The sequence below is a fragment of the Aulonocara sp. 'chitande type north' Nkhata Bay genome, linkage group LG10 (assembly GCF_057382095.1).
Source record: "Aulonocara sp. 'chitande type north' Nkhata Bay isolate Kocher_YH1m ecotype deep benthic linkage group LG10, A_spYH_male_GT1.1, whole genome shotgun sequence".
Lineage (NCBI taxonomy): Eukaryota > Metazoa > Chordata > Actinopteri > Cichliformes > Cichlidae > Aulonocara > Aulonocara sp. 'chitande type north' Nkhata Bay.
The window spans coordinates 16406192-16420413 of NC_141353.1; the positions used below are offsets into that span (position 1 = coordinate 16406192).

The 14222-nt window shown below is 42.7% G+C and overlaps 1 protein-coding gene across 3 annotated transcripts in view; it reads left to right on the forward strand.

Annotated features, from left to right (window-relative positions):
- The window catches only part of nrg2a (neuregulin 2a), an 82593-nt gene that overhangs the window by 39515 nt on the left and 28856 nt on the right, over positions 1–14222 (forward strand). For all 3 annotated transcript variants that reach the window (XM_086308651.1, XM_086308650.1, XM_086308652.1), the window contains exon 3: positions 1086–1204. In XM_086308651.1, coding sequence (XP_086164777.1) covers positions 1086–1204 — 119 coding nt within the window. The remainder of the gene's footprint in view (positions 1–1085; positions 1205–14222) is intronic.

Consider the following 14222-nt stretch of genomic DNA (forward strand, 5'->3'; position numbering starts at 1 on the left):
TCATTGAAGTGCACTGTAATGACTCAGTTAGCGTTTGATCCCTCCTTTTATTTAACTTTCTCATTCAAATAAAAAGTTGCATTTCAAAGCAATAGATCATATATCTAAGCACTCAATGTGGCAGAAGTGCAAGTTAGCACTAGTCAAGTTGGTTTGGAGGAGTGCAACCGGGGGCTAATGTTTTATGTAAAGCTGAAACATACAGGGTGATGTCGCTGACTTATTCTCAGCTAAACCAGCTAAACCTGATAAAACTGAGGGTGAGCTACGTCTGCAGTAGCTGTTTTCTGTTTCGTCCCTCTTCAAAGAATATATTATTATTATTAGCAATACAAGAGTATGATATAGTGCCCCTCATATATATATCTTTTTTGAAAACCCTACAAATTATAATTTTCTTTGTTTCTGGTTTTCTTTTGCACGCTGTGTAGCCACAGTTTTGTTACTGCCAGCCTTTAGACTATTTTTGGAGATCACACATAAATTAGCTTTTGAACAGATCAAAGGTGTGGAACACTCAGAATTAAAACTAGCTCTGGGGTTCAGGTCGCCCTGTGGAAAGCTTTACAAATGCCTCTTTCATAACAGCAGTGTGGGGGGTGGGGGAGGATGCTTTATTACCTTGTTGTAAATTAACATCAAAAATACCTGATGGTCTGGGGTTCTTTTGTAATTATGTTTTCTTTTTAATTGATTTAAAACATCATTAGAAAATAAGAAATACCCAAGGAAAGAAAGGAAATATGACAGTTTTCTGTGTCCTTGTCCAGTAATTACTCACCGTGGCTACTGTTGAGCAAAGGTTAAAACTTAAGGAGGCCACGATATAACAATATCGACGTGAAACAAAGCTACAAAACAACACAGCAGCTAGTTCTAACATATTGTTCCACGGTTTCTTATTAAAAACAGTCATCCCACTCTCCAGAGCAAGTAATCATGAATCCTTATTACAGAAGAGCTGGTGCCATGCCCTGTCATGCACCGGCACCCCTCCCTCAGTATTTCCACTTGTTGCCTTCACTTGCTATTTCCTCCCTGCCCTGATTCCCCTGACTCAGCTATGTGAGTGTTGTCACCCACAGGAAAAACTCCAGAGTCCAGATCAGCAGAGCAAAACTGGAGGATTCTGGGAATTACACATGTGTGGTGGAGAACCTGCTGGGAAAGGACAACTCCACTGGCACTGTTAACGTCCAAAGCAGTGAGTACTGACTCCTAAGCAACAGGCAAAGCGGCACAGATGTACTGGCATTGTTGTTGTTGTTATAACTGTTCTCCTGCCAATTGAGAGATCCAAAGGAGCCATTACAAACAGGCATGCAAGAAGAGTAACACGCATGAAGAACAACTGTCCACACATGTGGTTTTGGCCTATTAATCAGTGGAAACAGAATTGCACTTTGGGGTGAATGGAATTTAAATGCAATGTATGGTGTGTTATCTCCTTTCATTCACCATTCTTCGCTTGCAATGCAAAACCCCACAAAACTGTTCTGCACAGTGTCTTTGACCGTCACCGACACGCAGCAAAAGCAGCAGACTACAGATTTAGATCTGAAACATAGCTTGACAGAATATGAGAGTTGTAAAAAGTATCTTCAGTGTGTGTGATAGAATCTAACAGGCTTGTTTAGTAGTGGTAGTGGTGTGTGTGCATTGCAGATTTTTGCAAAGTATTGTATCAGATGAAAGAGTTTTGATAACAGCTGCTTCCATTCAGTGGGTTAGTGAGCTTATGTTTGTTCCTCACAGTATGGGTAGCGAATTTTTAGCTGCTGTGGGGAGCTTGTTTTTTGAGTAGATGAATCGAATACATTTATATATCAAAATATAAGAAAGAAAGAAAGAAAGAAAGAAAGAAAGAAAGAAAGAAAGAAAGAAAGAGTTTTAAAGACCTTATGTTGCTCTGCATCCTTTCAAGAAAGGACTTGATGTTATCTGGTGCTGGACTGTCAGAGATCTATATGGTTGTCTGGCATGCAAGAGTCAGAAACTGTTGGATGTGCTTGAGGAAATCCAACTTCCTCCACTGAGATCACCCGGCTTTTCTGTTTGTAGACCACTGAGTAATGGCGCAAGACTTTGATACTCCGTCCCAAACTCCACCAACTGGGACTTAACTCCTCTCTGTGCAACTGGATTGTGGACTTCCTCACTAACCGTAGACAGAGTGTCAGAGTGGGTAAGAACACCTCTTCCACCCTTGTGGTCAACACCGGTGCCCCTCAGGGGTGTGTTCTGAGCCCTCTGCTATACACTCTCTTCACCCATGACTGTATTTCCTCCTGCGCGTCCAATCTCATTGTTAAGTTTGCAGATGACACTACAGTGCTCGGACTTATATCCAACAATGATGAGACAAACTATAGGACAGAGGTGCAACAACTAGAGTCATGGTGCCACGACAATAACTTGGTCTTAAACACCAAAAAGACCAAGGAGATCATTGTAGATTTCCGGAAGAGGGGTCATAACAACCATCTGCCTCTCTTCATTGGCAGTGAGGCGGTGGAGAGGGTGAGCAGTTTTAAATTCTTGGGGGTAACTGTGACCGAGGACCTGTCCTGGGGCAACCATATCACCTCAGTTGTACGGAAGGCCCAACAGCGCCTCTACTACCTGAGGAGACTGCGGAGCGCACACATTCCCAGATCTCTGATGTTGAACTTTTACAACTGTGCCATCAGCAGCGTTCTGACGTATGGATTTCTAGTGTGGTTCCCCAGCTGCACCAAGGCCGATCAGCAAGCACTCCAGCGGGTGGTGAAAGAAGCTGGCAGAATTATTGGAACAAGTCTGCCAGAGATCAGTAATATCTTCCCCACTCGCTGTCTGAGGAGGGTGCACAGTATCCTGCGGGACCAACATCACCCTGCGCGCCACCTTTTCCATCTGCTGCCCTCAGGGAGAAGGTACAGGTCTATACAGGCCAGAACATCCAGACTGGCCAACAGCCTGTATCCACAGGCTGTGAGGCTCCTGAACTCTCTGCCCCCCTCTCACGGACAATAACCATATCCAACTTCTTAATAGCAATGAACTGGTCTGCATTGGTGCATCATATCTTTATTCTCTTCCCCCTCCTGCCCCCCCCCCCTCTTTCTTAAATAGATAACTATCATATCTGATATCATATCTCACAGTACAATAATATTGAATGGGTTGCATTGTTGTATTTTGTCATGTTTCTCAGGTCTTTGTCTGAATTTCTACGAACATTATTGCTAAGGATTGTCTTATTGCATTGGAGTCACACTGGGTTAAATATGTACACTTGGGTTTTAAGGGGTATTTATTATTTTCTTCTTTTTTTTGGGGTTGTATGGAAGCCCCAAACGCAATTTCATTGTTCTTGACAATGACAATAAATAAATAAATACTAAATACTAAATACTTTGATACTGTGCAGGCATGAGCATGCGACGTGAATGAAGTCAGCGCAGATAGTGATTGTTTAATCAAACCTCTCGTGCGTGACGGCATATTTTTATTCACGCTATTCCGAGTGAGAGATTTCCTAGTTTACAACATCCACATATTCACTATTTTTGAAGAATGAGTGACTTAAAAAGTAAGGTTCCTCGTGCCACACCAGTGGAGATGTTCTTGTTATTGCTGACCTTCCAACTAGGTGATTTCTGTACTCATCCCACGCTGATGGAGGTGTAAATGGTGGGGAAAAGGAGGGGGATTGGAGTTTATCCATCACACCCTGTCCTTGGGCGCACTCAGGGCACAATAATCACCTCCACCTTCTTGTTTTGCATTTGTCAAGGCCACCTTTTAGAGCTATTGTTTACAGTTAACAGACTTAAGCTGAGCTTCATTATTAGAGCCTTTTCAGATAAAGAAAGGACCCATTGTGTTTGGAAACACGGAGATTCTCAGGGGTTTCAGCATGCAAGTTTGATTTCCAGCAAACAATTGCGCCGAAAAGAAGTCCTCCGTATTGTGTTTAAATGGGGCTTAATATTGTATCTTTAATATTGCATATAAAAGGCTTCATTTGAGATTCACAGACAGATTGTGTGACTCTCACTATATTGCTTGTCATGAGATTTGGCTCTTCTCCAGTGCAGTGATATATTCCTTTGCACTTATGTGCATTTAATATTTAAAGGGTCAGTGATGCAATACATACTGCGCTAACATTTATGAAAAATTAATTCGATAAACAGTAGTCAGTTTAATGGCAAGTAAATAAGAAAGGTCAGATCGTGCTTGAGACCCTAGGAACCCCTGGTGGTAGCACCTGTTTGATCGAGCTTGCGAACATGTGACTGGCGGCACATGAAACTGTATATGATGACCTTAGCAGACGAAAAGAGCTGGTAATGCAGCAATATCAAAGGTAATATGATATCACAAAGCAATGAACATGTGGGCTGAGATGTACAGTAGCCACAATGGATAAAACATGAGCGAACACCCGACAGTTCCAACTTAAAGCTAAGCACGATAGTATCTGCATGTGTCAAAGCTGAGGTTAAAGCATACTTCTTCATTGAATCTCAAGTCATCCTTTTCACAGTTTTGTCGCTCTTTTGTCTTTGTGTAAAAGCATCTTTGTGTTCTCTTTGTGTTGTTATCTGTCGACACTTTGTCATTTCCTTAAATCACTCCTGGATATTCCAACAATGGCATCACTGTATGTCCTTTCATGTGCCACGATCACTAGATGTCTGTCTCTGTGTGTTTTGTTTTTGTGTGTGATTGGGAGTGTGTGTTTGTGTGAATGTGTTTGTTCATGGTTCAATAAAAAAAAAAAAGTCCCATTGTGTTACAACAGCACATCTCGTTCTGTCATGCTTCGGGGGAGAAGGCAAGACAGGGCGAATCAGGGGTGATATGTCCATAGGCAGTGGGAGTGCTTAACTGAAAATACATATGGTATTAAAAGGAATTGGAAGCAAGCAGGGCATGTTGCTTTGATTAACATGCTGGTCTTGTGAAAGGCTGATATTAGCAGATGCAGATAAAAAAAAATGATGCATTGCATGTTGCAGGGAGTCTCTGTGAAATGTATTTCCCTCCTCCCCAAAAAATGTACTGTGTGATTTTGATTGAGATGCAGAGAACATGCAATCTGTTTAGACCGAGAGCTGTTTTCATTGTGAGGTCATAAGAGAAATGGCCATTGTGTTAAAGGGCTGCAGTGGAGTATGCTCGCCTGCTGCAGTATGTTGCAGAAGCAGCATGTAGCCGCAGTATTATCTGTGTATGTGTGCCTTCCAGGGAGGGAGAGCGAGGGGAGGGGGTGCAGATGTAGATGGACAGAGTGAGCTAAAGAAGAAGATAGCGTGGATAAAGGAAGGAGGGCGGGTTGTGGGGAGGGGGAGCAAAATGAGGGAATGCATGACAGAAAGCAGACAAAGACATTAGGGTAGAGGGCAAGAGGGAGATACAGCCAGTGGAAAAGAGAGGCAGACAGTGAGGGAGAGAAAAGTATGAAGAGGAAGACATGAGTCCGCTCTGTTGCAGAGGAGGGTTTCACACCCATTTTAGAATGCAGTTACTGCTCTCCAGCTTTTGTCCTGAGCACCTCCGTACTGTACCTGACATCTAAATTCAGGGTGTCTTTCCTCCTTGCCTGTGGTGTGTCTCTAACAGTATCTGGCATGCAAACAAGCCAACACTTCTTGAACTTATTAAGGAGAAGACAGAAAGTGAAATCCGTAGAGCATAGATAATAAAGTCAAATAGCAGCTCAGCACGAGAGCGTCATTCGAGCGCTCGCACTTGGATACAGTGTGCGCCGGGCTTTGCCTGCCTGCTTGTCTGTTCTGGTGAACAGACACTTCGGGAAACCAGCACTCAGCTCCACCACATGGTGAACACAGGCCACCACAACCCATCTTTATCTCAGCGGCTCACAGTAACTCCCGCACCTTATTCTTTGCCAGTTGTGTGTTATACATTAATATGTTTTAAAGTAAATGAAAGGACCTTTTCAAACGTTTTCAAAAAGCTTTTGTGGATCACCACAAAGGTTTTAATCGGAAGACGCTACGGTACCACACTTAACAAAACATTTTTTTCAACCCGTCTTTATTGGTACAGTGTTTGACTTGATATGCAAAGTAGCAGGTACAGAAGGAGTGCCAGGATATGACGCATTCCCCTGAGGTGTCGCCAAAGTTAAAAGCTATTGTTCTGTTCAGTTCAAATTATTCTTAGGAGAACCGCTTCCACTTGCCATAGAAGGAAAAAGCAGTCTGTATATATTCCCATATTACACAGAACAGCTGGTCATGACTCATCACAAACCATATCAATATAAGACAAATATAAGACCTGTGTAATCTCGAGTCGAGATGTGGACCATGGCGTAGAAACTGCTGTGAGCAGAACCTTCCCTCAAACTGAACCCCTTTATGCATTTGGAGGCATGCAGCACATTGTGGCTTCACGCCAGCCTTGCAGTTTGCCAATAACATTGATTGATTGGACTTGTGTGGGGATTTTAGTCATGTCTTTTTGTTAGGGCAGCAGAAGAGAAACACACACCGATTAAGTGCCAGTTACTGTACAGTTATTCAGCACAGATGGTCGGAGGTTCTGCTGAGTTGAGTGTTTAAGTTGCTCGTTATCAATGTCTTAAGTCCCATTTAATACTTTCTCCTTCTCTTTGGCTCCGTTTTAGCTTCCTGGGAATTTTGAAACATTAGTTTAATCTGCGGACCAGTTTTTGCATACTTTTGTGAGGCCACATGTTTTATTATTTGTGTTTGCACCAACTTTGGCTTTCTGACAAAATGCACAACAGTGTGCAGCATATGAGCAACTGTGCACTTCCTGGTGCTTTGGAATATCATGTATCCTTTAAACAGTCTCGGTGACAATTGCTGTCTTTTTGAGCATGATGCTTTCCGCCTTATGCCCAACCCCCAGTGCCAGGGACCATTTGTTGTCCATGTGGTCTGACCTCTACCCTGTAATCAGTTTGGCATGGTGAAACCTGCTGGCATACTGCCGAACAGTGTTGTATATCATCCGCTGTTTTCCATAGGGCCAGCATGAAGGAGCAACACTAGTCAAAGTTTGCTCAGCTCCACGTGGCTTCAGATTAAGGCGTCCCATTATCCTACAGGCTGCTGTGTTGTGATAAGCGCTTGTGAGACAGCCATTTGTGTCTGTAGGCTGCAGGTCACATCCTTGGGGGGTGCTGTGCGCAGCTCCGCTGAGAGAGTGTGTGAGCGTCCAGGAATGTGTTGATGGAAATCACAGCTGAACGTACGATTCCTCCAACCTCAACAGTCCTGCTGAGGCCCACCAGCAACAATTTTGCGCACGCACGCACGCACACACGCATGCACGCACGCATGCACAATGCCCCTCAGCCCCTACCCCTTCCTCAACCCCACACACATATAAATGTGCGTAAATGTTTTGCGTGTTTTCGCTTCTCATTTTGAAATCAAATACTTGCATTCCTGCTGTCAAAAAGAGGGGAAAAAAGCTGTTGGCAATCTCAAATACTCTTAATAACTTAAACAATTGAGCAAGCAAACGAGAACTAAGCTTAAGCTTAATTTACAATTTGTTGCATTGTTAAAGGCTCAAGAACTCGAGCAATTACACCCCAGTCATCCTGCATCTGACCTCAAGTCAGTACAGAAGGCTACATTTACTCCGTCACATTTGCTGTTGCACATAATTCACCTGCAGAAAATATGCTAATATATAAATTATAGATTTGTTGTGATTATATGAAAAAGCTCCTGATTGGTTGTTATTTGAACTTAGCTAAAACGGACAACAAGACCAAATATGGAAAATAAACCGATAGCCCTTATTCACATTCAGTGTTAAAGCTTGGTGATGATACAAAACATTGATCAAAGTCTATCAAAGAGAAAGGTTTACGATGCGTTTAGAAAGCCATTCCTTGGAACCGAAGGCCAAAATTTTCCCGAGTTGTAAAACAACTTTATAAGTTACAGAAGACATGATTAACACAAAGCAATAAACACGAAACCGAGAAAAAAAAGCTTTTTCTGTTTTCTTCCAGTAAGTTAATATGTTCTACGTAAGTGAATCATTACAGTAAGTACCTCTTTGCACTGGATAAACAACAACTTCCTTCACTCCTTCCATGTCTTTCGATGGTCAACTGAGTAAAAGCAAAACTTACTCAATCCTACTACGCAAGCGAAAAGATAAACTCATCTCTAGTGACGCTAAAGGATGTTAGTTGTGGCCTCGGATGAATGTGGAGTATCTGTAAGTCGGTCAATTGTATTGATTGCTGCGGGTAAAGCTACAACCATGTCTGCAGGAAACGGGCCTTCACATCTGCCAAGCTCTCTGTATTTACAGGCCACTGGAGAACAGCTTGTCAGGTTCTGTGGATCAAGCTGCTCGGCTATTAGTCATACCCACTTTTTTAAAACTATCCAGGAGTCCGGGGGTCTGGACAGGCGTGTCTCTGAGGTGGCCATCTGATTGTGCCAGAATCTCCACAATATCAAGATCAGGTCCAGGGCTCTGTACAGCAAAGAGCATGTTGTAATCTAACATATAGCGGCAAACACATTGCCTTATAGAAGACTGCTGTGGTTTTAAAACGCTGCTGAATGTTTGATTTCTTCGATGAACACAAACGGAAGGAAACGATCCTGATCTTGACCATTTGGAAGTAAAACGACAAACTTTCTGAAGTCGTGCTTGCCATTGTCTACAGTTTTGCGTGCAGCAGCCTGCAGGCAAATTTACAAAAGCCGTTAATCCAGACATATAAAAAGAATCGGGATCTGCATTTCCTCTCTTTCACGTGTTAAGAAACCTGTTTTATCAAATGAAACCAGATTGTTTGTTTTGCTGTCTGACATTACGACTTGACTTATGACAGCTCGAATCATCATTTCATCTACGCTGCGGTTTGTTTTTGTTTATTGTTAAAGACTTTTTGTATTAGTGGACAGCATCCGGTGTGGTGAGAAGTTCCAGACTAAGCGGAAGCGTTTACGTCGCGAGAGGATGAACACACTCTGCATCATCTAGTGATCAGAACACAGCTCGTGTTATGAATGGATGAGTGCATACGTACGGCAGTGGAGGACTCGAACGCTGCTTCCAGTAACATCCAAATGAAGCAGAAATCAAAGGGAAAGAATAATTTATCATGACTATCAAGAAAATTCTTGGAAACGATGCCATCATTCTTTTGCTGATCTCTTGGCACCTTCTGCACAACATGCATACCTGAGCCCAACCACAGCAACCACTGTGAGGCACATCTGTAAATACTGCCTCAGATCTTAGAGTATATCGATTTTAACCAATGTTTGGGGGCTTCTCCTGAAGTTAATCTGACAGAAGACAAGTTACGTTTCGCACCTAAAACATAAATCAGCTCCCTAATCTGTCAGTAATTCATTGCTTTTTGACAGGGACTGTGAGTTATTGGCTTTCATATGTACTACGTGCTAATGTCCTGGAGAAGAGGCAGCTGTTGGATCCTAACATCAGAATCTGTGAAAAATGAGTCAAATATGTTATAGAAAACACTTTCTAAAAGTCCCTCGATGGATTATTATATTTTGCTTGATCTGTCACTTCACTTTAATCCCCTCCGATCCAGGACGATAAGTGGACGTCCTCACTCAGATCTTTGAAAAAACAACTAAGTTATAAAAAATCCAAACACATCAGACTTCTGAGAATGTCCGGTAATCTCACTGTGTTATGCGGGACAGTTAAGCCGTTAGTGTGAATGAGTGAGGATATTGCTATGTGTGAGGAAGGAAGCAGCTGTTACACTTGAAAAGCTGAGTGATGTGAGCAGGTGACACAAGGTTTTCGCTGTGTGCAGGGCTTTGTTAACTCTTCCAGTACCCTGGGACCAAACCTATCTGAGCCTTAATTTGATAGCATAATAAAAGAATCTCTTTCAGCCCTCCTCAGCTGTGCTGGTGGTCTTTTTTCCCCCTGATGGAGACCCCAACTGTGCAGGGTGACTGGGCGCCGTCTTCTTCTTTCTTGACAAATCACTAAGAAGCACCTCGGAGGAGAAGCGATTGTCTAAAAATGATGAATTTCATCATAAGGGCCTGGATGTGCCGACAGAGTAATGACATTAAGTTGCCTTAAGATGTGTTCATTCGCATTAAAACAAAGTCCCTGCTCCTACTCTTACCTGGCATGTTTCAGAATGGGGTCAGACTAATTCAGGGGTGTCTTCTGTTCTCTTTAAAATTCTCTTTGAGTACAAGAGGAACATATATTTACCATTCCGTTGCGTAAAGCTCAGAGTAACAGTACTATAGTTTAGTTGCCACAGCTGTCTTTAATCTTAAACCTCCCATTACTCCATCGTGCTGCTTCCTTTTGTTGGACACTCGGCAACTGTATTCATCGTGTGTGTGTCAGGGTGAGTAAGTTCTTTTACCGGGGACTCTGTATGAGTAGTGGGTACAGCAATAGTGTCATCAGCGTTGAAGCCATTTCCTCCTAAGTGTGTAGGTGTAAACAGAAAATGCCTCTCTTTAGTCAATGACACACTCACAGTGAACTCATCGTTAGTATACAGAGGGCAGCCTAAAACAAAACACACTTGCTGCGTTGCCTGTTTTCAGGACATACAGCAGGTGTGGGTGGTGTGTGTGCATGTGTGTTTATGACCGAAGGAGGGCTGCTGTGTGCTTTCAGGCTTTCGGGGAATAACCGAGGGAAAACCTTTAGTCCTAACAGCTGGCCACTACTGTAGCTGTGAGTACAAGACCCAAATATGGAGCTGTGGTATATGTCTTCTATATCTGGTACAAGGTCGCAAAGGCAGGCCTACCTTGGAAAAGAGGACCAGCTGTTGAAGGTGAAGGCAAAGGAGCATATGGATATCTCACACTCTGTCCTTTTAAAGCTTTACCTAATGTATTTTTTATAGTTGACATCAGATTGATCATCTGAAATTGTGGCCACTTCCAGCATTTATGACTCATAATAAATATTAGATGGAATTTCTGTTTGTGGAACACGTTTAAGTATATCGATTTGATCGGTGATTGTTTTTCATCGAGCGCCTTTCAATCCGCTACTTAAAACTTTATAAACACTTCACAGCAAAATCAGTCTCGCTTCATTACAAATAATTTCATTTGTTTTGTTCTAACATGTTAGCTTCGAGTTGTAAATCTGCTTTTTTCCCCCAACTTAGCTATCGGAGTCGCTGCCTGTCGGGTTTAAATAAAAGATGTCAGTGACTCTAAAGTGGAGATGCAGTGTGCCCTAAAGCCCTGTGGTGTTTTCTTGTTTGTTTGTTTGTTTGTTTTTTTGTTACCACAGGTTTTTTCCCCCCGATTTGAATCTTTGTCCACCGAGTCCTCGCTGCAGTAAATTCACAGTGACGCTGAAAGCTTTCTAAAGAGTTAGCCCGTTGCTCTTCCTCACCTTTTGATGCTCATTTGTGACCACTGTAGCCATGGCTACAGGCTGGAAAACTCAAGGATGTGGTAAACAACAGCTTCTCAGCCCAGAGTTGAAAAAGTGAAAGCCACTGGCATCCCCACACTTGGATTGTGAAAGTGTCTCGAACGCCACCCTGACTCTGATCTGAGCTGCCCATGAGAGAATACCTTTGTCCTTAACCGCGGCGCGGAAAACCCCTCGTGCTGCCCTGTTGCCAGCTGCACACACACTGGTGCCCGCCAGTGACCATAACAGCGCCCGTTTGTACACCATTCGCACACCATACCCTGTCTTTCCTAAGAGCTCTTCGCTCCCTCGCAGTGCGTGAGCAGCTGTTGTGCAATCACATACTATGTCGCGCTTTGATTTGACTTCAGCGCTGAGATGATTGAGGCAGGCAAGACCAGGCAAATCAGCTATGTGACTGAAAAATGGTAATAGGAGACAAGAATATAAAAGAAGACACACTGGTTGTGGCAGTGGCAGTCTTGCTGAGAGTGGGTGGTAGATTAATGTTCCTGGCAGGCTCCATTTTGTTCATTTCTAAACATTCCCGTTTCGTACTGAAGGAGTTTGAATTGTGGATAAATTTCCTTTGAAAAAAGCTTTAAGTGCATCGCCATTCATAATGGGCTCTTTCTTGCGTCTTACCTACAGTAAATAGTAATTTAATTCCTCTTTGGACCTTTGACATGAAATCTCTTGCTTAATTTATACTTTGTGCAAAATGCTGGAAGGCACAGATGCTTGATATTGCCACTGACTGGGTGTGGCCATATTGTATGTGTGGAAGTAGCATGCTTGGTTTTTGTTGGTTTTGGCAAGCTGAAATATTTTCCACCTAATGATCCTGTCAACAAGCCCTCTTTTCTCGTTCTCTGCTCTCATCTTCCCTGCACTACTTCTGTATCCATCGCTCTTTGTCCTTCTCATGTGTCTCTTGTTTTCTTTCATTGCTCCTACATTTGTCTGGGCTTGAGCTCCTGTCAAAATATGTTGTGGCTCCAAAGCTGAGCGTGAAAACACGTATTGTATGCATTTTTTTTTTATTTAAATAGACACTTTTTTTATTTTTAATTGCTAACTTTTATAAATATTTGTTCAAGCAGCAGATCTTTATTGTAGCATTTGTGAGGTCCAGACATTTATCTTACTTTCTAGGCTCATTTGTCTCCGGTCGCACCTTCTTTAAAAGTGTAATGCTGCTATTCAGTACAGCCCACAATATAAATAGCTAAACTCTGCAAATATTTTTTCTTCTTCTCCTCATTCATTTTGTTAAACCTCACTGGACATTCTCTGTTGCCACATCAGACACGGCTGTCAACAGCTTTATATTTAACCAAAGCCACACTTCCCAGTTTGCTCCTTTGTACCTCTTCTTATCTGTTTATCTTATTTATCCGTTTTCTTTGGATGGGATCGTCTTTGCAGAAGAGCAGAAAGGAACAAAATGCAGTGTACACATGTGTAGCAAGAATGCTCACAAAATGAACAGGTCTCGAGTATTAAGATAAAAGATCTCGGTTCTAGCTGTAACAGGAGACACGTCAGGCATTCCCTACCAAGAGTTGGGAGGTTAGGGGGCACTCAGTACTTTTTTTTTTCTGGTACATAAAACTGAGTTGTGGAAAAGCCTGTCTGGGTGGCAGAGCTATTGCAGAGACCACCCTCTTTACGTCTCTGCTGAAGGGTCTGTACATTTGCATTTATCACTCTCTCTTCTGATTTTTATGGTCTGGCTCGAAGGTTTCCTCCCTCTTTAGATTGTGATGAAGATTTACATTATTTGGATTTATATTTAGGTTGTTACGTTTGCAATGATAACACGCTCGTCCATTGTAATGGTTGTTAAGCTGCAGAAAATTAGTGGTTTTTGCACCTTCACCTCCTTTATTTGCGTTGCTTTGCTGCAGAAATGTCAGAGATGAATCTCCGCACCTGTTCTTGCTCAATGACATATTTCCAAATAGGCTAGATAATTTATACTGCTCATCTTGATAACACTTTTTTTAAGAGTGAAAACAAGAAATTCATAACCAAGTCCAGATGGATCTGGTCTTGTCTTTTTCCCTGCACTGAATCTGATTCTGTCTCGCATTTTTAGAGGCCTTACTGTTCATCTACAGTGCTGAGGTGAAAAAGATTAGGCTAAGCTGAAGTAAATTATCAGCATTCGCCATAAATTGCAGGGACGTGTGTGTAACTTCACCGCGGGCCTGTTGAATATGTATTTCATTACACAATTCAGTGTTTTGGGGCCGGGCTGTGAGGTGCAGCGCAGGGCTAGGATTCAGTATGAGCGCATTTCTGCTTGCTGCATATGCACAGGGTGCCTCGAGAGGACAAAACTGTGCAAAAGGGACCTCTCTTTTCATTTTTACGATTTTCCTTGAATCCTTTGGAGAGCGTGGAAAGACAGGCATGTTTATGAAGGTTTCCAGATGGTCCGCCTTGCACCCCCAGCTTTTCTTTTCAGTTCTTGAGCCATGAAGGATTAATCAAAGTCAGTGGTAAGGGCTGATGGCTAAACACTGTGGCTCTCACTAACCCAGAGGAAACCTCTGTTCAACTTACTTCAAGTCAAATTCAGCCCCTGGGCTACAGTACTAAGGAAAGTTGAAACCCAAGGTTAAAAACCAAGCACGCTTAACGAAACCTTGGCTACACGAGTGCAGATAAACAAACTCTGCCCCCAATTCTGTTTAGCGGAGCAGCTGATGTCCTCCTCAGGTTAAAGGAATCTGTATTGCGTCCAGCAAGGAGTCAGCCTTAATGAATACACCTGAACTCTGGTCCCCTTTGAGAGGCGG